The following is a 24,028-nucleotide window of genomic DNA, read 5'->3' as shown; positions in this document are numbered from 1 at the left end:
GAATCAAAGCTGTCCCTGGTTTTAAGCGGACTAGACACAATCCATGTTCTGTGTATAAGCGTAGCAATTAAAATGAAAATGAAGTGGAATTAGGATTAGATTGGAATGAAGAAATGTATAGAATTACACCTTGAGACATCTTTTCCATTCTCACATTGCAGGTACTGATGTTTGGCTGTGTCAACATTTAAAGGTATGGCTCATTACCCCTCACTGGCTCCAGTTCTATCTCAAAGTCATGAGCTTTTTATTGGACAGAAGCATAATGTCCCACAGAGAGAATCTTTAGTGTGAGAGAGCTGATCACAAGATCAGTGTAACAGCGTTTCAGGACATTCTCACTGGACTAAGATTAACTCAGTTTAATAGCTTGACCTTTGATCTGAGTCAAACCTTTGCTCACTTCTGTCTTTCCACTTCTCAGAGAACAGCAAACAACCAACACTGTAACTGCAGGTGGGCTGAGAGGTAGGTCTTATTCAAAACAATCATCCATTTTTACAGTTATGCTTAGCCCCAGAACTTACTGTTGAGAACTAAATGATTGATAAGTGGTCTATATTTGTTGTGTTCTGGGATCTGTTTTCCTACATCTCTCATAGCTGTGTGTTATGGAGTTTGGGACTGATTAGTCCACTCTGGGACAAATTTAAGGAAGAGAAAGGGTTTATTTCCACACACACTTGTGAAGATATGTTAAATTCCACTTTTGTTTTTTTTTTTTTGGTGGAGTGCTGGTGGAATAAAAGCTCTCTGTTTCAGATGTAAAAGGATTTAAGAAAAAAACAAAAAATAACTTTTGCAGTTGATGTTTAGAGCACAGTGAGGTGAATGAACTGAGGGGTCAGGCAGATGGATTGAGAAGGACAGATAAAAGCTGGGGAAAGGAAAGGAGACAGAATAAATACTGATGGGGACTCATTGAGGACGCACTTGAGGGGGAAGAAGGAATGGAAATGTGTTTTCTCTGAGGGAGCAATGGAAACGGAGAGAGGGATGGTCAGAGGTGCAGACTGAGTTGACTTGCTTGTAAAATGGAGCAGCAATGTGATTCAATCCTTGATACATTCGACGTAGGTTTGTGTTCATAGTTGACTCTATAGCTGTTAAATTCCTCGGACTGTCGGGTCTCAGGAAGAGAAGACATTGCAGGATGTTACTGTTTTCCCTCTGCTCACGAGACAGGACGTTTTTATTGCTGACGCTGATGTTCAGCTTTCCTTTTCTATCTCTCTCTTCTCTAGTTTTCGCTCTAGTTTCACAAATTTTTCCTTTACCCTAATGAGAAATGAGAGATCTCGTTTAGATTTCTCTGTGTTTCACAGTAAGTTTACCATATGTATGTTTCTCAGTCTGTCTAAAGATTTGCTCGCATGATGTAATATGGGGTCTTCTTTTCCAGTTTTTATATTTATCTAATAATTCTCTCTCTCACTCTCTCTCTCTAGATCCGATTATGTGTGTTTACTGAGAGTCCTGTCAGTCGGTGCCTCCTCGTGCTGTGATATCAAAGTCACTCCTGCTTCGCCTGTGCTCCTTCTCTCTCTCTCTGTCTGTTTGTCTGTCTGTCTTTCTCTCTCTCTCCCTCTCTCTCTCTGTGCCTGACTGGCACAACTCCCCAGCCTCAGCATGTCCACAGACGTTGAACCTATCACTCTGCCAGCTGTCTCACCAGAAGACCCTGCTGAAGTGCCCACTTCTCCCACACCAGCTGTCGCCACCGCCGTCACCCCAATCATCAGCAAAACAGCATTTTGGTGGGAAAAGAAAAAAGGTAGAACTGAGTGACTGACTTTTCTTGACCTCCTCTGTGTTTCCTCCTGCCCTTTCATCTCGTGATGGAGAGTGTGCATTTTATTTTTCAGTAGCAGCACCAGAGAAGACAGATGAGTACCTGCTGTCTCGGTTTCGAGGAGACGGCGTGAGATACAAAGCCAAACTAATTGGGGTGGATGATGTACCAGAAGCCAGAGGGGACAAAATGTGCCAGGACTCCATGATGAAACTCAAGGTACAAAGCCAAAATTGGTACTTCTTTTGTAACCTCTTGGGAGTAGCGTGTAATGTATTTGATGTTTGGTTCCAATGCTTTTGATTTTAAAAGGAATTGAACAGAATGGTGTGTCTATGTGTGTGTGTGTGTGTAAGCCATTTTTTACAGTCTTTTCGTGTGTGCATGTGCCTGTTTATGATTCAGGGCATGGCTGTAGCTGCACGTTCTCAGGGAAAACACAAACAGAGAATCTGGGTGAACATCTCTATGACAGGCATGAAAATCATTGATGAGAAAACTGGGGTGAGTGCTGTGTCCTTTTGTTCCAGATTAGCTCAAGTTTGACTGACTTGTACACATTATTACTAATAATTCTGAAATAATTACAGCTATATGCAGTTAACTCAAATGTTCAAGACCTCTAAATTTTCTTTTCTCTTTTTTTTTTCTAGGTCATTGAACATGAACACGTAGTAAACAAGATCTCCTTCATTGCTCGAGACGTCACAGATAACCGCGCTTTTGGCTATGTGTGCGGAGCTGAGGGGCAACACCAGTTTTTCGCTATTAAAACAGCTCAGCAGGTAACAGAGATCTGAGAATGAGGGTGAGGTGGTATTATTCAAGGACTCTGGCCCTCTGAATTAAAGTGATGATGAAGGAAAGGGGGCCTATATACAATTTATGTGCAATAACATTTGAATTTTGTTTAAAAGCGGTCTCTTTCTCTTTCTCACCCTCGCTGTTTCTCAGGCAGAGCCATTGGTCATGGATCTGAAGGATCTCTTTCAGCTGATTTTCAACATGAGGAAGAAGGAAGAAGAGGCTTCTCAGAAGGTTCTAGAACTGCTCAAACTTTCGAGAGCTTACTGTCCGAGTTGGCTGACTCTCGTTCTAAATCAAAACTTCATCATGGTTTTAGTAAATTAAGTGGGAGTAAATGGAGTAAAATACAGTGACAGTTTTTTGGAGGGTATGCAGTGTTTTTGAATACACAAACGGAAGTGAGTGTGATTTAGCTTTAGTGTTTACTTCTAACATTTAAATGAACTTGAACCAGAGTTACAGAACAATTTTTTTTCTTTTTTGTTCCTTTGAAAAAGCTGGGATTGTCTGAGAGAAAAAGATTTAAAAGCCTGTATCACAATGTTTTTCAATAATACTACACTGCCCCCTAATGGTTATGGTTGAGAATACTGTAGTAATTCCTAAGGGTGTATTTGGCCCATTTTCTCACAGAGGAGCCAGTCCTTTGATATACTTTTTTTTTTTTTTTTTTTTAACAGAATGAAGCCGATAAATCAGTAGTTGAGGTAAATTTCTACAGCAGTTTTACCTACACATCATTATTTCATTATGCTTCCTGTTTTGGAATCTGAGTTCCTGTAACTGTGCTTTGTGTCTGCAGAATGGTGGTGATGCTTTGCTGAGTTTGGATGGCCAAGTGGGCACAGTCAAAGTGAGCATTCTTATCTGTTTAAAAGACTAGATATTTACTTTTAATGCTGAAAACTGTTAATCTCTTTCATTTCATGAGAATGATTAATTTCAAGCCAGATGTTCATTGATAGTTATATATGATATGTATTGTGTAATAGTACATTAAAATGTTATAGTATATACTGTTTATAATATTACACTGAAATGTTATAATACTCCCTACCTAACTGTTACTTATTATTGTTTACCTATACTTGTTGGATATTGATATCAGTTGTAGATTATTCCTATTTTCCAATAAAAATGACAGTATAATTAGGTTATTCTTTCATTTATTGTGACCTTTCTCGTCATTTCAGACAATGGAGCAGCTGAATCTGTTTGGAGATATGTCAACTCCACCAGATATCCACTCTCCAACGGTAATACACACACACACACATACACACACCAGAAATGGCACTACTGGAACATCCAGTGGTCTTAAATTGGCAATGAATATTTACTGTTTAAAACCTCTCGGTAACACATCGATTCCATAACAAATTTGCCAGTTATTATTGGTGATTTTGAGATGCATTACTGACCCTATGAAATTATTTCTAGCTATTCATGCAGATCTTTGTTGTTGTTTTTTAATTTGGCCAGAATACTTTGAAAAATCCTAATCGGGTAAAGTTTTTCTCCGATACTGTTTCAAACACATACTAACTAGAGCTCAGAGCCGAACGTGGTCAGCAGGAGCATAGCTTGTCAGCTGCTTACTCAGTTTGTGCTTTAATGCAGCAAGTTCCACCAGAGATGGTATCAGATTGATTTTATTTCAGGGGGAATGAAGAATTAGTGAATGTTTACTGACTTGATTGAATTTATTTTGTTTTTGTGTATGACCTTTTTAGTAGTTCAGTAGTGCTTAAAAATAGTATTATTTTAAATAGATTCTCTTGCATACTGTTTCTTAACTAGTCTGAACCAAGGTCCTGTACAATGTGGTGATCATTTTTCTGGTAAATTCCTATAGGATAGCTTGTCCCTTGACTGAAACTGCTCTGGTCTGTGTGCTTCTCCATGCTAGTAATGATATTTAATCGCTTTTGCATGTTTCATTTCATTGTTTGTAATCATCTGAGAGCTCAAGCTTTAAGCTGTTCTAACCATTGCTTTTACTCCCCTCATACCCTCTTCATTTTTCATATCCCTCTCCCTTTTTCCTCTTTCCCCTTTTCACTTTCTTCCTCGTATAATCAGCTGTCCAATCTAAAACTGATGGACCCGTCTCCTGTGATTGACAACTCTAATTCCCACCTTAAAGGAAATCTCTTCACATGTTCTCACCCCACTGATTCCTGGGACACACCCACTGGAAACACTTTTTCACCCACCTTAGACTTTTTCCCCACACCCAGCCCAGATCCTTTCAATGACAACTTCTTTGGAATATCGGTCGACCAGTCAGATCATTCTCGCTGTGTGGTCTTATCCAATCACAGCCCTCAACAATCAGATTGTCACTTTAACTGGCCAGTAGGGAAAAGGAGGCTGAATGGTGACTTTGCTCCCCTCTGTCAGCAATTTGAAGAGACTTTACTATTAGGTTTGCAGAACAGTCAGTGGCCACCAGGAGGCGAAATGGCAAAAATGATTGAGATTTCCGTCAAAGAACAGAATGGAGAGGTCAACAAAAATCCCTTTCCTTGTCTTTCGGTTCAGACCACACCCCTTCATAATGGATATGTCAAATCCATCCCCTCTGTACTTGAAACTCCTCCTAAATATAATGGCTTTGATGATTCACTGCATAGCTTTTCCAAAACGGTGCCTCTCTGTAACGGTGTGGCTGAATCAACCCCCTTCAAGATCCAAAATGGCAGTATGGTTCTCCTCAAACCACCTCCCCAAAGTTCTAAGTATGGATGCTCACGGAAAAAAGAAAAGGTGAAAACCAGAAAAATGTTCACTCAAGAGCACATCTGAGCACACTGTTGTGGGATGGTCACCACCAGGAGAGACTATAAGGGCACTCTAGACCTTACAGTTACAGTGTGACATTAGCATGTAAATTTGATGTTGGTGGGTCACATGGCTTTTTGTTGTGCATCAATGCTTGTTTAAGCAATTGAAAGAGGAATGAATAGGATAGAGTTTGCTCATAAATGATATTTAAAGCCTCCATTTTGTAGCCATTTTAATAGGTTTCCCCAGAAAACTGGTGACAAAATGACATGCCAGCCCACTAGAACCAAGACTGGACATTCTACAAGGTTGTGAGGTATTTATGAAGGTTATGGGGAATGGGGCATTTCATTGTGGTTAAAGCGTCTATAGGTCTGAATCCACACGTTTTCCATACTCTTATAAGAGTTAGTTCCTCAGATCGGATCCAGGAGGTCTGGAGTCTTGTTGGCTTTCGTCAGTGAAACAGTGTGGTCTCTGATAGGGAGAGTGCACACACCTGTGGTAAAAAATTGCGAACGCAAAAACAAACAGGATTTGGGCTCTACAGGACCTGATCTGAGGAACACTGTTATAGGAGGATCTATCCATTTGGACATGTCCTTGTAGTCTCTCCCATCAAAGAGTTCAGTGACTCCTTGGCACAATATCCATTCACCGACTGAAAGGTAGATAGTGATGGGTAAAGGAGAAGGATGGTGTGGATTAAGTAGCAATGGTGGAGGCGCAGTGGTGGTATTCATTACTGGTTCTGGAAGGACTTCATTTCCATAGAAGGACTTCATTTCCATTTCATAGCATGTCCACTCTTACCAAAGCAATCAGAGGTTTATGTTATTGCATGTCCACTCTTACCAAAGCAGTCATGCTCAGTAAATACAGCATGTCTCCATCCCACAAACGTTCTGCTTTAACTAAACTAAAAAAAAAAAAGTGATGACTTCCAGGATCTGTATTGAGACATCGTGGATTTCTGCATGATTCGTTTTTAAAGGCTTAATTCCTATTGGGATAATTTAGGTTTTTTGAATGGTTTTTAGTTTACAATTCATCAGTTGTTGTACCAAAGGGGTGCACATTCAAAGATATTTCCAGGCTTTCTGCTTATGAAATTTCATGTTAATTAACCTGGCCTGCTTTCACAAATGAAACTGTTGACCCACTAATTTATCAACATTGGACTTTTGATCTGTTTTGTATGCCTCAGAAAATATGCACAAGGTAAGTGTTGACTCTAAGAAATATACGGAAATGACAGTAAACCATTGGTAAACATCAGAGGACTGTTTAATCAGGAGCTTGCTCATATAACTGGAGTATCTGTAAGATAGCTCTGAATATACCATGGTGTTTGCACTCTTCACTCTGAGGAGATGAGACAGAAGAACGTACACAGTGCAGTATTCGTGTAGAACATGTCCTGAAAAACATAGTTTTCTCCACAGTCACCTGCCAATGACTTGTTTGGGAGTGACCCTTTTGCGCCACCGGCCTCGAGTGATGGCACATCAGCCCAGTCTGACTCATCATCCATCCCAGCGGATCTGTTCAGTGCTGCCCCCAATCCTGCCTCTACTGTTAATGCTTTGGGTATGACTGGGGACTAACCAGGCCCTCAACAATCTTTACAATTAAACAAAAAATTGTAGTTCAATGTATGGTGCTACTTTCTGGGCAAACATGATTTGTTCTGGGTCAATCATATTTAAGTCATATAGGGGTTTGTGAATATCTGTGCACACTTCATATATACTGACCATTCAACCAAGTACGCTGTTACCTATCCTCCCTTAGATGTGTTTTATCTCTGTCCTTTAGGATCAATGTCTCTAGGTCCTCCATCTGTCACTCAAGCCCCTGGCACCACCTCGTCTCCATGGGGACAGCCTGCTACATCCCTGTTCCCACCTTCAGGTGGTGTGCCCCAGATAACAATTCCAGGTGCTCAGCCAAATGCCTTTTCCCAGCCCCCTGCCTTTGGGGGCATGCCAACCGCCCCATGGGGGCAACCACAAACAACCTCCCCATTCAGCGCCCCTGCCGTCACTCAAGCTTGGGGTCGACCGGCCCCGACACCTCCAATGGGGGCTTGGCCACCCTCAGGTCCAGCGAACAACCCATTCCAGACAGGCGGGTTCCCTCCTATGCCTCTGCCAGGAGGCCAGCAGGGTTCAGTGGTCACCAATCGACCTCCACCTCGTCCCCCAGTAAAAGATACCCCTGTGGTGAAAAGTGCCTTCACAGCTCTGGACCCCTTAGGGGAGAAGGAGCAGAAGATTGGCAAGGATATGTTTAAAGACTTCCAGTTGGCCAAACCCCCTGCTGCTCCCACCCAAAACAATGAGCAAGGGACAGCCAAACCAAGCACCAATGGGAGTGGAGCATTTGATCAGTATTTTTCCAGCAAAGTAGGTATGGCCCAGGATGCAGCTGATCATGACGACTTCGACATCAATCAGTTGTCACCCACCCCAAATGGTAAATAAATACATAAGCAAAATGGCAGAACAAGAGACAGGATTTTTGTCATTTTTGTTTTGTTACTGTCTCATAGTCTGACTAGGGTAAAAACTGCTTTAATAGACACTGCACAGTGCCATGATGTTGATCAAAATTTTAAAATACTGGCCTCTAACAGTTGTGTAGCTGAAACATTTTTACAAAAGCTCTTTTAGCTTTTGCTTAAGAGTACTAATTGTGAAAAATATAAACCATAATATTTCTCATGGCCCATTGGTCCCATGATATTTTCATCACTGTATTCCATAAGCCTGTTGTTTCTATGTGCTGATGTAGAGCATTCTCCATCATGTGTCTTCCCAGAGCTTCCTAAACCTGCCCCACGGCAGTCTAACCCCTCTGCAGCACCCATCCAGACTCCCAGCCTAACCCCTGCCCCAGCTGAAGACCTCCTGGATGCAGCCTTTTCTTCAAATCCAGTTTCTGGTTCCACTCAAGCCCCAACCCCTACTCCAGGGTTAGGCATGGACATTTTCGATGACGCCTTTGGGAACAACCCTTTTGGAGCACCGCCCTTCATCTCGGTGAGAGGAGGCTTTGGGAAGAAGAGAACATGTCTGATAATTGTGGACAAATTGTGAATTGTTAAACTGATTGGTTTTAGATTTTGCCAGGTGATTGTTTGGAGCACATGTAGTGTCATCCCTTGTTAACTAAATATTTTTTTAATTGTTTGTGTTGTCTATGACAGAGCACTCCCTCTACCCAGACTGCTGGCCCTGCGGACGCGTTTGGAGACCTCTTTTGAAAGAAATCTTTTTGCCTGATTGACCTTAGAACCTGTACATCCAAGGTAAGCTACGAAACACACACACCTACAAATATTTGAGTCTGACTATATTAGAAATGTTTCTCCATGTATCCATTTGGACTCGTCTTTAAGTGAGATTGTTCATCCATAAGCTGTCTGTATATTGTTATTCATTTTATGTTTAGTTGCTGGTTCATTTGTTTCAGGTAATTTAACCCTCTGAGGTATCAAAGCTCCATAGGGTTTCCATGACATGGAGGATCTTCTGTCTGAACACACTGAACACAGCAGCCATATTCATCTCATCTGCTCCTGACTCCCTGAGCACCGTGAAGAGCACTGGACCAGAGGGAGAAGAACACAAATCAGTCTGACGGGGAGAGAGAGAGTGTGTGGGCATTTTGTGTATCTCTGCTGTGCTCAAAGAAACTCTGCACTTATGGAATGTAAGATGCTTAATCCTGATATTGTGTCTCATTAAACGTAACATTAATCTGTGTGTCTTCCAGTGACTTTCTTTTCCTCTGGCAAATGTTTGGGATGGTTTTAGGCATTCCGATGTAGGAACAGGTGAAGATTAATATACATCTATTAGAATAGAACTGCTTGTTTCCCTCATTTTCATTTGGGCACCCGTACAAGACTTTGTTGTTTTTTTTTCCTTAGGACCTCCCATAAACAACATTAAAGCTATGACCACTTTTGTCATCTTTGATTCTTTACCCAAGGAAATGAATAAAATATTGTCACTCGTTTCCATAAAGCAATCTGGGCTCTTTCTTTGCCATGTTACACATGAGAGATACTTGACGTATCTCTCATGTCAAAATACTGTATATACATAATTTATCGTGCTTTTTCAAGTATTATCTGGTGGCTTTTTAAGCCTCTGATAGGTGCTTACTTACTTACTTACTTATTAACTTACTTAATCTCTTGTTCGGATTAACGTCCTTTGCCATCCGCCAATGTCTCAGGGAGCAAATTACGAATTTTGGTCTGGATAGGTTTCAGTTGTATGTATTGTGAATTTCCCAATATCATTGTATTGCCAATATCATCAAAACACCCATTTTGCGACCATTCGTTAATTTAAAACTGTCCCGACCCCCAGGTAAGCTAACTTGGCAAGCTAACTTAGTCATTAATTTTCGTGCTACCTGACTCATTAATTGATGGTGATGCGCTGCCTGCTCTGTCCTAAGCATGGTTCAAATTACGGGGGGGACTGGGGGGACGTCTGACCCCCCACCAAAAGAGGTAAAACCAATAGTTCGGAGGGGGTCGAAACATTTATATATCCTATGGTATACAGCCCTGGAGAAAAAGTCTTTGCGTTGTTGTTGTGTGTCATACCTTTAGTTATAGTTTGTTTATAAATATAGTTTATTTATAGCTGTAGTTTATAGTATATTTAGTTTAATTATACCTTTTGGTTAAAGGCCATACCTCACTCCATTGTTTGTCACAGTGCTTCATCAACACAGCAAAGACCACGCTAACTACACACCGCACTCCCTCATTCAACAGTTGTCCATCTCGTAAGTCTTGAAACTGTGATATAGTCACTGTGTCATTTCTGATGTTGTATGAAACCGCAACAGATTAAAACTGGTGAAAATGATTATTGTGCTTCTTGCAGACACAGAATGAAAACACTGACTAATTCACAAATGATTTCTCTTCTCATAGTGACTACCTCTGGGCCAGTTTTTCCTGTTACAGCCGTAACGAATTACATTGCAACAGCTTACTTAGCCTGTAACCAGCCGTGTTCAGGTATATTCTCATGGAAGCTCGATGTAACCAGACATCCTGTGAGGCAATATCTGGGGTTCAAATCTACCATATAAGCAACATAGACAGCCCCCTCCTCATCCTCTCATCAGTTGAGGCCAGTGATACTGGTTTTTGTCGTGGTCATTGTGATGGGAAGGAGCTCTGTAGTGTGAGGTTATGGGTTCACAGTAAGTTTTCCTCAGTTTTGCCACATAATTTTAATCAAATTAAAACACAGACAGTCATTTGCATGGGGCAAGCATGTTGTCCCATTAAAAAAAAACAGGAGCATCCATGTGCCCACACTCTTAGGGGTCTGCCAAAGGATACACAAAATGTAATGTGATACAAGGCAAAAGGACCTTTACTATATATTAATCACAAATTTCTCCCTTAGCTCAAAAATCCTTTCAACCTGAAGAAACTCTCCAACTGGGGTTACCATCACCAGACCATGTGAAGGTGTTTTTCACCAGGACTGGTTCTGCAGACACCATTATGATCTGTACTGTAGCGGGGATCTTGTATCAATGTCGTCCTAAATACAAGAAGAGAGTGTCAGTCAGGGATAACTCTCTAGTGCTGAGTAAAGTGAAACCATCTGTTAGTGGAGTTTACACTATGAAAGATGAGAAGACTGATAAAACCCTGTGTGTCTACAGTGTCTCCATCAATGGTAGGACTTTACAGCGGTACACCCCCTTAGGTTAACTCGAATGTCATCTGAATACAGACTGCAAATTGAAACACAGAGATATGAGTACAGCCAATAAAGGTTTAATATGCTGTCCATGATGTTATTTGAACCTTGAGCCCTATCCCATGCTTTACCAGAGAATTACATCTGAGATATTTCATTCACTGTCATAAAGTCTTCTGACGTACAGAGTGCAGGGAATTTATTTGCACAATGAATATTTTCAGTTTGATAAAACTGTACATTCTCAGTGAGCTTTGTAGTGTATCTTGAACTATTAAAACAAAATATCACAGACCTAAATTTTTAAATATATAAAACAGCTTAAAACTTAGTCATGACCAGCATAGTGTGCCTGTAATATTTGTTGAGATGTCACAATTTTTCTTTTTTGACTTTACTTTTTGATGGCTAAGCCTGATGCAGTGTTTACACAGCCAGCTAGAGATTGTACTGTTGAGAATTTCACATCTTTTTCATGCAATACCTGTTGGATATCCTACAGCTAACCAGACTTTACTCCTAATAAAAGCTGGTGAATCTCTCAGACTGGATTTGCCTACATCAGATCCATTCGAGGTGTATTTCCAAGGGACTGATGTTGAAGGGCCTGAAAAAAATCTGCACTGTGGAGCGTGAAAAAATTTGGAGTCCTCAAAAATATGAGGGGAGATTATCAGTCAGTGACAGCCCTCTAGTGATTAAAGAGATGGCATTATCTGATCGTGGAATTTACACTCTGTGGAGCAACGAGACTGAACTCAGTGACGTTTATGATGTCACTGTCATTGGTAAGAGTTTACTGCACTATACCAACTCATGATCTCTCATATGTCATCAAAATGCAGAGCACACATTTTATAAGAAAATGGATTCCACTATAACTGATAAGGGTTTCATGTGGTGTTTAGTCTTAATGTAATGTTTCACTTATGGGTTGTGATCCATTTTCTCTATTTTTCTTTTCATGAACCACTGTATGTCCTCTCCAGATATCCTGGAAGAACCAAAGAGGCACAAGAACCGCAGAATAGGTTTAATTGTGATGGATGGAGTGATGGTAGCAGTGACGGCAGTTGCAGTGTCATGCCGGCTGGCCTACTCTTCTCTGCATCCCTGAACTACTGAAGCATTGATATCACACTGACATTTAAGGTCATGCCCTTGCAGCCCAATATTTGGTGTCTGTTGATGATTGACAGATGCAAAACCTCAAAATATTTGACACTGTCTGAAGCTCTCTACTGGATTCTCTGAAATAAACCTGGAATCCTTATTCTTGCACTTATACTGTAAACTTTATTTATTACACGGCTTTGTTGAATACTCGATTCTGATTGGTCAGTTACAGCATTCTACAGTCTGTTATTTCTGTATAGCAGACTGCTGCTATGTATAACAGACCATTGCTATGGAACTATTTTTTTAGCAGATGCAATAAAATCATTTTTAAATCAATATTTTGTGTCAAATTTATTGATTTCTTTGGTAAGTAGCCGTGTAATAAGCAGGATAATGTACAGCGAGCCAGTCATTATAGCGAAGTAAACCCCTTCAGGGTGATTCAACACCCTTCCACTTTGCGTTGGGGTCCTGCATCACCCTGTCAGGGTTTTTTTCGCGATAATGACCAGCTTGCTGTACATTATGCAAACTTATTACACTGGGGAAATCAAGCAAATGTTACTAACTTAACTCGTGCAAAGTAGTGGTTAATTGTTCGTCATCATATTTAATCAGCATTAATCGATTAAGTCTACTGAATGCTGAAGATAATGAGGATGAAATGATATGCTACATGTAGCATTGTAAATTTACACCAGGGCTATTCAGTAACAAATTCAAATGGGCCAGATGAAAACCAGACCTTATTCGTCTGCCAGAAATTTTTGGTTTTCATCAATTTCTACTTTCAGTGTCGATAAAAATATATTTTCTTAGCTTAACTACAACTTATACTTTGATGACAGGCAGGTATTGTGTGGCTGGCAAGATGTTTATGAATCTGTAAAATGGAGTGATGTGTATGGTAATACGTCCCAGTGCTGTTAGACTCTACATATCAGCACTCATTCACTGGTCCCTTCATTAGAAACTCCTACCTTGTAGGTAAACCTTGTTGGAGTCAGAGAGTAAGGCTCGTCTGTTGTCATGCACAGTTTGCATTAGCCATCCACTAGTGCCTCATCAATGATCAGTTTCTGACCACAGGACCGCTGTTAACCAAATATTTCTGGGTGGCCTAGCACTCTGATCCCTGCATTGACACTGATGTGCCTGATACACTCATGCCACAGTCCTGACAGTGTGAATGCTCTGTGGAGGAATAATAATTATCTGGGTCAATAAATACCACTTTTGTGATTGGAACTTTTGTTGTTGTTGTTGTTGTTGTTTTTATTTTTTGTCTGGTTAAACTGGGCTGTGAATAAGGGAATATTATATATAGATTTGTTACTGAATGATCTGTGGGTTTTCACTTTCTATGCTTTCCTGTGCTTAACTTCCAATATTGTACAGTTTTGCACTGTGCAAATGTGGTAACTATGGAAGCAATGAACTTGTCTGAATCAATAAAGCAGTGGAAACGTGGTTCTCAGGCAACTTTTATTTTTATTGGTTTATTTTATTTAACTTATTTATATATTTGGCAAATAGACAGATTGATAGATAGATAGACAGACAGATAGATAGATAGATACCGTAGTGACGAAAATATTTACCACTGTACACATTTGTAATTACTAATGATTTTGGTCCCCAACTCCACTACCTGTTGCGCTATCACCCTCTAGTGGTAAGAAATGCAACAACACCCAAGGCAAACAGATGTTCCACATACATGTCCTCTAGATGCTTCCTTGGTGAAAACAAATGGCGGCTCATTTGTATCCTGCATCATGTGTTTGGTGGGTCTTGTGGCCTGCTTAAGATCTCATTATAAAAGAGTCTATATACAGGTCACAAAAAGAAGAGCTTGGTCACAGAGGGAGGGTTCAAATATGAATCATATTCATGACATAATCCAATACCCTCTGATCCTCTGCTGAATGCTGCGTGAAAATAATAAACATGGTATAAGGAGTAAAGAACTCAAACTGAAAGGAACAGACAAGAAGTCATGTAAACCAAACAACATTTCACGTAACGCTGCTCAAAATGATGTAAAGATGTAATACTGAAATACCTAATATGTAGATGTTGCATATATATCATTCCTGCCTATTTCACATATTCCTAATTCTACCTTCGACAGTCTCCTACGTTTCTTAGGTTATTGCTTATGCATGTGTGCGTGGCTCCCATGTTCTCCTATACTCCCTAATCTCCTCCTGTGCTGTTGTGCAAAGGTCTTATATGCTGAGTGCTGCACAATTATGTCAAATCAAATTCCTGTACATTACTATACCTGGCAAACAAAGTGATTCTGGATACACTGGTAATGCTAGTTAACAGAGTTAATTAGAGGTCAGTCGTGCATAGATTTAGGCTGTTATGCTGACTTAAGATATTAATTTCTGAGTGTCTTCAAAGTCAGTGTTACGTCGGGAAAAATGAGTCAAGCGCTTGTCCATACATTGTGTCCTTGACTAGCTGACATTGACCATCAAAACAGTAGCCAATAAGTAACAGAACACAAGTGTACTAACCCACTTTACACACTTTTTGTAATGACACGCTAATTACATGTCTGGGAAAGCCTCTGTAATGTTGAGGAACGGTTTTGTGATTCTGGTCCAGCAACTGCAGCAGCAACAACAAAGACAACAGTCACCTGACAAGAAGTTGAATCTCAAAAGAAAAGCTGCCTACATCATTACTAAACAAAAGAAGTACACCTTTGCAATTTTTTCAGATAACTCCTCAGCTAGCCTGACATATTAATCAGGTGCAGGCTTCATCTTTACTCTTTCTCTTGGCTTCTAAACAACTCTCCTCGGCTCCACCATAATATCTGCATAATTGAAATAATGCCGCAGTACTTGCGCAGCGACGGGAGGCTCGTTTGCAAAACAGTTGCGTTTATCAATGAGAAAATTCGTATGACGCATGTGACCGCAGTTAACGCATGCGTGACAGGAACAAGTAGAACCAGGAAACAGCTGTTTTTGGAACATGGCGAGTCGCAGAAATGATCCTGACCAGCTGACAGAAAGATGAAGTTTAGTGGTTTAAGTGTTCAGATAAAACATTTGTAAGTGATGAGTGCAGTTACGCACCTTGGATTCTGATACTTACCCGCTATTGATTACTAGCTGCCTGCCATATGCTCTTTCGACCATGGCAGGCGTGAATCATGCCCAAATTAGCAGCATTAGCGACGAATCTGTGGACGGCCCAACGTCTTATACGGTAAGTATGAGTTCGTTTAGCACAGATGGTGTAGTTGCTATATTAGATCGTACCCAGTAAGTGCATATGAATGAAGTGTTTTACGTAGATCTGGGTTTACCTTAACGCTTTACGCAAATGAATTTATTCTCGACCTTACAGTTACTTGTCGGTTGACCTACTTGTTTGGTGATGTGATGTTTACAGCCAGCCAGGCAATTATTTGACGTGGGACATAAGTTCCTAGGTCGATTCAAATACTATTTCCGAGAGGGAAACCGTGGGCTTTGGTATGCACATATGCAAAAGTATACGAGGCAATAAAAAAAAACTCGTAACCTGTTGGTCTTTGTTGGCGGTTTTATCCCATGACGTCACACTTACATTATATGTGAAACTCAGTATGCGTGCAACCGACGTCCTGGTGTAGACACTGATAGACATTGTGAAGGGTATTGACGGTTATTGAGATTTTGCGCGTTCAGTGTAAGATTTTTCATGTCACTCAAAGCATCTCTGTTTCCTTTGTGTTTGTTATCCTAGGAGAATCTCATCGGAACATTATTGGCTATATTTGGAAACCTGCTTGTCAGCATCTCTGTCAGCATACAGGTGAGAAAAGATGACAGTGTATGTCTATCAAATATTTTAAGGAGTGTTTATTGTTACACCCTGTCAACAGAAAGGTGTGACTGACTGCCAGCTCTGACGTACTTAAGGTTTTCGTAATACTGTCACTGAAGCTGTCCAATCAAGTTCTGTTACCAGACCTAATGATTTGCTTTACGTATGAATATAAAACATTTTTTGTTGCATGACATGGCTCTAACCTAACCTAACTGGTTAAGCTTAAATCGTTATGTTGGACGCATCAGGCGCAATGAATAAAATACCCTCATATGTTAACGTAATAACACAGTGAAATCATCCTAACGCTGCGCAGTTAAAAATGTGTTTGCCCACTTTGTTTTGTAATTGAGCAGTCTAAGACATAATCGACGGTAAAAGTAATAAAGAATATACGTAGTGTTTATAAAGAGAAACAGGGTTGGAATCAGATGTAAAAGAGACATATTTTACATGAATATTTCTCTCTAAACTCAGATTTTAATAATACCAATTCTTGTCATCTTTTCCCTTTCAGAAATATAGTCACGTGGCGCTAGCAGGGACCAAAGATCCTCGGGCTTATTATCGCACCAAGACGTGGTGGAGCGGCCTGGTGCTGATGTTCCTGGGGGAAGCCACACTTTTTGTGTCATATGCCTTCGCCCCCCTTTCTCTCATAGCCCCTCTCAATGCTGTGTCCATTATAGGTAAGCACGTGACCAGTTACTAGACCAGTGGGCAACCTCAGATCATTCCATCACTGCTTTTTAAGTCAGACATCCAGACTCTCATTTTATACAACGTGGATGGAATAATAAGCAATTTTCTATACTTTCATTTTTCATTTCCGTTAAAAGATTTCTTTTTTTAGTTGCTGGTTGTTTTGAAAATTGTATCAAAATTCCACTAGCATTTTACTCAGATAATTAATTTGGTCTGCTCATGTTATTGAAAAATATTTTCAACTGTGTTCTCCACAGCAAGTTCAATACTTGGTTTCCTGTTTTTGCGAGAGAAATGGAAGCCTAAAGAGTTTTTGAGTGAGTATGGCCTATGATTGTCTGTGTTTGTACTTAAAGTTCAGTCAGAGAGAGTGCTTATAATGAAGTTGTCCTCCTGCTGTGCAGTGTGAGTCTCTTCTGCACTGAATTAGCCACAGACAGCTAATGCTCACTCTTGTTGCCAGTACAGTGTTCTTGGTGGAATAATTGTTCCAAGTTTTGTGGTTTTAACTGAATTTGCCATTGAATACCTCATTTACATTTTACCCCTGCTTTGGTATCTGTGTTTCATTTCTACTTTTCTTGTTTTCAGAGCGGTACATTTTGTCCTTCCTCGGATGTGCCTTAGCAATTGGTGGGACCTACCTCTTTGTGACATTTGGACCCAACTCTCATGAGAAGCTGAATGCTGAGAACATTGTGAAGCATGTGATTGGATGGCCGTCCCTCCTGTATTTGGTAAGGTCCTCTTTTAATGTTGTATATAGGCCTAATGTTTTTCTCCCAACTGAACTATTTCAGTATAACTTTTCAGGGACTGTGTTTAATATTGATAATTATGGTCCATAGCTACCGAAATGAGAGTGAAGCAACAAATGTTATGTCTCTACAAGATGTGTCAATCTGCTCTGTTATCATAAATATTGAAACTGAGATGGTCAGCTTGCTTCAGAAGAGTCTGAAGTTTGTTTTTTTTGGGGGGGGGGGATTTCATGCATGGATGAAGCGACCATGTTTGTCACCAGTAAAGTTCAAATTAAATGATCATATTTTATTTGCAAATGAGCTAGGGTGATAGTGCTTGCTAATGGGAACTGTAATTTAAACCTTTAACATTCAGAAAGAAACAACTCTTAGGATAAATTCCTTTTCTCAAACCTTCTGTTTCACAGTTGTTTATGTGTGCTAGAAATGTTAATCAAGATTCACAGCTGAAATGTGTTTTTCTTTTTCACACAACAGCTTCTGGAGATTATCACCTTCTGTTTGATCCTTTATTTCTACAAACAGCGTAATGCTAACTACCTCGTCCTTATTCTTCTCTTGGTTGCATTGCTGGGTGAGTAATTTTGTTGGTAATAACAGCTGAAGCGCAAATGTATGGCTTTTACTGACTGAATCTGTATGTGGTATTGACTTGGGCCTGGTAGTAAAGAGTCAGCTAAATTCATAAATTTGAACAATGCTGCCTTCAGAAATTACATCGTCATATAACTGTTGCAGTTCTCCCTCCAGACAAAATATTTGTTCTCCTTGCTGTTGTCATACAGTGCATTTGCTCTGAAGTTTCTTTATTCTCTGTTTTTCCAATATAATGAAATTTCCAAAGCTTTATTTTCAGATTTTAGCTTAAAAGATCTGTCCACACAAACTTTCATAGTTACATGTTAGTCTGATACTTTTCTGGACCTGTCTCTCTGGTAATGATATCTCTGTATTCCTGCCTATCTCAGGCTCAGTGACAGTCATTGCGGTGATATTTTTCTGTCTCTCTGATAATGATATCTCTGTATTCCTGCCTGTCTCAGGCTCAGTGACAGTCATTGCGGTGATATTTTTCTGTCTCTCTGATAATGATATCTCTGTATTCCTGCCTGTCTCAGGCTCAGTGACAGTCATTGCGGTGATATTTTTCTCTCTCTGATAATGATATCTCTGTATTTCTGCCTGTCTCAGGCTCAGTGACAGTCATCACGGTGAAGGCTGTGTCTGGTATGATCGTGCTTAGCGTCAACGGGCCACTCCAGCTCAGCTACCCCATCTTCTATGTCATGTTTGTCTGCATGGCAGCAACTGTAGTCTTCCAGGCTACGTGAGTTTCCTGTTCCTTCAGTTACTGATCTTTATGTTGGTGTAGTATGATCAGGTAGAAAGCTTGAATGAGTGAGCCTATCTTAAACGGGAAGTGATAGATTCCCGTGTATTCCTGGATATGAATGTGGTGGCGTGGAGGCTTTTGGACAGCTTATTCATGGCTCTGGATTAAATAATACAGTTAATGTTAGATCTCTGACCTGTCTTACAGGTTTTTGTCCCAGGCGTCACAGTTGTATGACTCCTCCCTGGTTGCTTGTGTCAATTACATCTTCTCCACCACCTTTGCTATCGGGGCAGGTAAGAGTCACTTCTTCCTCTTTCTTTCTTTCTTTCTTTCTTTCTTTCTTTCTTTCTTTCTTTCTTTCTTTCTTTCTTTCTTTCTTTCTTTCTTTCTTTCTTTCTTTCTTTCTATCTTTCTTTCTTTCTCTCCCCACTCTCTTTTTCCTTCATTTTCTGTATATAGAGGAACTTATTACGAGGTTTTAATACTGGAAATCCCTTATTCAGTCTCCTGCTGTTTCTCTTTCATTAAAGGAGCTGTCTTTTATATGGAATTCAATCATGAAGATGTCCTCCATATATGCATGTTCCTGCTGGGGTGAGTTAGCATTAAAATGTCATGTTCTTGGGAACAAGCTGTTAACTGATGTAATGATGATGTCTGAAAGTATAAGTAAAACTTTTAAGATGATTTTCTGTCAGAACCAGATATATTTATCTTCTGCTCATCTCTGGAGAGACACAGTTCTCCATTTTAGCTGGCCTTGTGTGGTAAATGAAGCATCAGTAAACTTGAGTGATTTTCAGTAACTTTGCTCCTCTGTGGTGTTGGTAGATGTGTAGCCTGCTTTTTGGGAGTCTTCCTCGTCACCAAAAACAAGAAGAAAGCCAAAGCGTTTGAGCCTTATGTAACCATGGATATGCTTCAAGGTTAGCATTTCATTTTATCTGTATTACATTATATTTAAAGTGTTACCTCACAGATGTAACTTTATAATGAGAGGCTTCGTGTTGTTTTCTAATTTTCATTACAGGTGTTCCGACCATCCATGATAAAGGTTGGGTGGTCCAGCCTGATTATAACGGTTCTTTTTCTTACGGTGCTCTTGTCAACAATGACAGTGTGATGCCTACAACCCTGCCCATTGACCAAAAGCAGCTGGCAGTCACACCCGATCCTAATGTTAACCTATACAAAACCACAGACTTGAAGAAGGATTGAGAAAGAGATTTGAAGTGGTTTGACTCTGAATTCAACCAATGTCCATTCTTTCAACAACATGTTCTGCCAGCAAGGAATTCCAAATGACCAGACAAGATTTCGGAAAGATAAAATTCTCTCCAGCCCGAAGATGAAGTTTCCTTGTCCAACCAAAGTGGAATTTGCCTTTCTAGCCTTGGAAATATCTGTGAGAGAACAATTTGACTAAGGAGCACTAAGTTTTGAAGATACAGAGGCAGATTTAACATATTCTATGGTTCATATGAACTGCAAAACTCACTAAACATCTTACAGCTTAAGAACTGTACTGCTCTCCTGTCATGATGGACATTTCAAGAGAGTTAACGTTGAATGAGAGTTAATACTGAATGATTTTCACTCCGCTTATGAGATGGGGGACACAGCAAACTGAAGCTCCGTTGTATAATACCAAGAGAAGCATAGAGTAATTATGGTATATACCTCAAAGATTGCTGTCCATGGTAATGTCCAGCCTTAGCATCTCTCTAATGCTTCACAAACACTCCAGAACACTATGTGGTCTTATTTGGTTTTTTTATCCTGCCTCCCTCACACTTTCTGCAACATGTCCAGAATCAGTAGTCTTTTGCTATTGAAAGTCATTGAATGCAGTGTGGTACAGTGCCTGTCTGGGGATGAGACTGTCTGGTGTTTGATTTTCACTTGTGCCTAGCTGTGCTTTCCCTTTTTAAGTGCCTGTATTAGAGTTCCATACAGAGAAGACCTGTGTGTGTAAAGAAATGTAACTGTCATAGCAGAATAGGGACACATCGAAGTGTCAATGGTAATATAAATGTAGCAGTGTCAATTTAAAAAGGAACATTTTTGGGCTGGCAACTTGGGTCTTACAAAATCAATACATACAAATTTTTCCTGGCTTTGCCCTTGGTGTATGGATTTTGGGTACAATACTGTTGTTGAGTTAATTTATAATTAAATTTTAATGCTACTGAACTGTTGTCATTGCGGTGAATTTGAAGGGACTCCCATTATGGGCTGTGGTGGCAATGTGCACATCTGGTAAAAATATGCTGTTTTTTTCCTTTTTATTCCAATTGGGTTTGATTTATGAGGGACCATTGGAGATTTCCTCATGTATAAACCTAAAATGATTATAGTAATGGTGTTAACTGTCAGGTTGACCTGACTCTGCGGTGAGCGTATGAAAGGCAGTGATCATGACCGTAGATTAACTGTTGAAAAGTAAAGGGCAGCTTAACACCAGTTAATTCATTTTTGTTCTAATTTATTCATTCTTCCTTTTGCCAATGATTTGTATAATGTGGCAAAAAGTGGTTCAAATCCTCTCTTCGACCCTTCAGACAGTATTTTGAAATGCTATGATCTCTTGAAGGGTGACATTCCACTTATACCACTTGTAGTTGTGAGTGTGGATCATTTTCATTTTTGAAGTAGAAGTTGCTGCCTACTGCTCCAGATGTACTCATCAGTAAAGAAAGGAAATGCATGTATGTCATGGACTCTGTTCTGGTAATGTCTGATTTCATGCATTTGAAGTATTTAATTGACTTGGAACTGTCATTGTAATTCAAATTTGAAAATAAAAATGTAAAAACTGTAGTTTAATAAATGTATTAATGGTGGATTTTAGTACCTAATGTTTCATTGCTCTCCTAAAATGTTATTGCCATGCATTGTCTACCTCTCTTGACTGTTTTGGCATTTTCATAACAATGTAATGAATAAATTTCATACCCAGCGTGGGGATGCTTGCTGTTACCAAGGCTACATCCATCACATATATCGTTCGTGCATTGGCCCCAGTACTCTGCCTCCTGGTTTGTTTTAGGCATATCAACGAAGTGGTTCAAATCCTCTCTTCGACCCTTCAGACAGTATTTTGAAAGTAGGTGGGCAGTATACGAAAGAGAACATTTTGTGCAAAATCACTTCTGATAATACTAATGTCACTTCTGATGTGACGTCACAGGGTTCCCGGTAATATTGTGGAGTTGTTGGATCACCCTGTTGCTGAAGAAGTAGACTTCACTGCAGTTTAACTATACGTCATAACGTAGGTAGGTTTTATTGGAAGTTTTATTGGATTGTCACGGAGTTAATAACCAAATAGCGAGGCTAAGAAGAGTACACAGATTACGAATGGGTTTGTGTGGCATTTGTCACCAATCCCATCTGTAGTGTTTTTGTTCGAACTCAAACACCATTGGTTAACTTGGAGATAAACCGCTAGCTCATTGGTCCTACCATTTTACTGCTGTAAAGGCAGTCCACTTCGGATTTATAGTAATTACATGAAATAATGTATAAAATGAAAGGGTAGTATTCGCCCGTTTTAATCTCCCTCTGGTATTAGCAAATTTATGAAAGGAGCGGTATATGTGAAATCGTAACGACTTCCGTGGTTGATGGAGAAACGGCAACGTTTATTCCTAACATCACAGTGACTGCTGGTAAGCGCTCATTCAATTTAATTAAGTAACATTTCAGTACGTAGGTCGTGTCTATTTGTGGAGTCATTCTTTTAGTTGAGAGTCCAATGTTGCGGCATCTGGTTGTCAGCCATAGTTTTCCGCCTCATCTCGATGACATTTTGTTATTTTGACATTGACAAGGCTGTCCTGCAAGTGGCAGTGCGCTTCGCACAGGTTAGCTCTTCAGATCTTGCCGATCTGATGTAACAACTTCATATCGTGTGTTTATTTTTTACGTAGGACTGTCCTATGCGTTTCGGTTGATTCTTACGTTCCATGTAATTATTTGCTCGAGTCGAAATCGACCATTTGCATCAGTATTGGAATTGTTTGTCCATGAGGCAATGTGTGGTATAGTTTGTGAGGTGTCTATTTGGCAAATCACATTGTTACGGATAACCTATTGTAACTCACTGTATTGTCTATCTTTCGGTAAAGGCCACATGCAGCAGTACTCTGCGGAAAAACTGTTCTGCTAGTTTGTAATCTACATACTGCTCAGTCACATTCACTGTAGTTGCCAGAACAACCGCATAAACAGCAATAATATTCTGTGTCATTGTAAAACAGGTATTGTGCTAAGTAAACAGGAGTGAATCATGGTATTGGACTGTAATATGTAAACTGATATGAGTTATAATATCGGATAGTAATACTGAAGTAAACAGTCATAATATTAAACGTAATACCGACTGTTGAAGGGCCACTAGATGTCACTGTAAGACATGATGAGTGCTCATTGTCGCTTCAGGCTCCTAAGTTAAATGACAATAATGATACTTAACACAAACTTACTTTGGAAAAGCTTATTATTATCATTATTATCTTTTTATTCAGTTTTCTTTAAAGAAGTACTTTCTATCAACAATTTGCAACAGTGCAACAGTTTTCATGCTGGTTTGTAAGTGGTTGAGTACTGACTCAATTTGGTCTATAGTTTTCAAAAATCAGTGGATGTAAAAAATCAGGAGAACTGGTCATTATACAATAGCAAGTCCTGTTGTCCTTACTGATGTCCAAACTTGTCAGCTTGAGAAGTACAGTGTAACTTTGTGCGTGTTTATGTGTGTGTTTGTGTCTGTGTGTATGTGTGTCTATGTCTGTGTCTGAGAACATATGATTTGTAATTGTACTGAATATGGTGACACATGGTGTATAAATACATACCAAATTATACTGATATATGTTGTTATTGCACAGACATGCAGTCATAGAAAAATTCTAAAGTGTTTATATTGAACTTTGTATTTAGAACTGTAACCCACCATCACTAGTCATCTTTCTTTCTCTCTTTTCTCACTTTTCTTTGTAATTCTTTTACATCTCATCTCACTTCTTCCCTCCCCATCATCTCATCCAGACTCATCCATCCACCCACTCATCCATCCATCCATCCATTCATCCCTCTGCTCTCTGTATTAAAGTGGCAAGGCCCAGCC

At 39.8% G+C, this 24,028-nt stretch overlaps 2 protein-coding genes across 2 annotated transcripts; both read left to right on the top strand.

Annotated features, from left to right (window-relative positions):
• Window positions 1–1,629: 1,629 nt before the first annotated feature.
• On the top strand, window positions 1,630–8,654 carry dab2 (DAB adaptor protein 2). The gene is made up of 13 exons (XM_030787503.1): window positions 1,630–1,774; window positions 1,872–2,011; window positions 2,198–2,296; window positions 2,446–2,577; window positions 2,747–2,830; window positions 3,280–3,306; window positions 3,402–3,452; window positions 3,793–3,855; window positions 4,682–5,368; window positions 6,832–6,976; window positions 7,205–7,864; window positions 8,210–8,430; window positions 8,598–8,654. The coding sequence occupies exons 1-13, from the start codon at window positions 1,630–1,632 to the stop codon at window positions 8,652–8,654; spliced, it is 2,511 nt and encodes an 836-aa protein (XP_030643363.1).
• A 6,613-nt stretch (window positions 8,655–15,267) lies between these two features.
• Window positions 15,268–21,415, top strand: nipal3 (NIPA like domain containing 3). Its single transcript, XM_030786412.1, has 11 exons — window positions 15,268–15,486; window positions 16,009–16,077; window positions 16,610–16,781; window positions 17,055–17,114; window positions 17,389–17,534; window positions 18,039–18,135; window positions 18,753–18,888; window positions 19,102–19,190; window positions 19,428–19,491; window positions 19,729–19,823; window positions 19,928–21,415. Exons 1-11 carry the CDS (start codon window positions 15,415–15,417, stop codon window positions 20,113–20,115), a joined length of 1,188 nt encoding a protein of 395 aa, XP_030642272.1. The 5' UTR covers window positions 15,268–15,414; the 3' UTR covers window positions 20,116–21,415.
• Window positions 21,416–24,028: the final 2,613 nt, after the last annotated feature.

This window comes from Chanos chanos, chromosome 10 (assembly GCF_902362185.1).
Source record: "Chanos chanos chromosome 10, fChaCha1.1, whole genome shotgun sequence".
Lineage (NCBI taxonomy): Eukaryota > Metazoa > Chordata > Actinopteri > Gonorynchiformes > Chanidae > Chanos > Chanos chanos.
The sequence above is the reverse complement of the archived record's forward strand: the minus strand, read 5'-3'. Positions and strand labels throughout refer to the sequence as shown.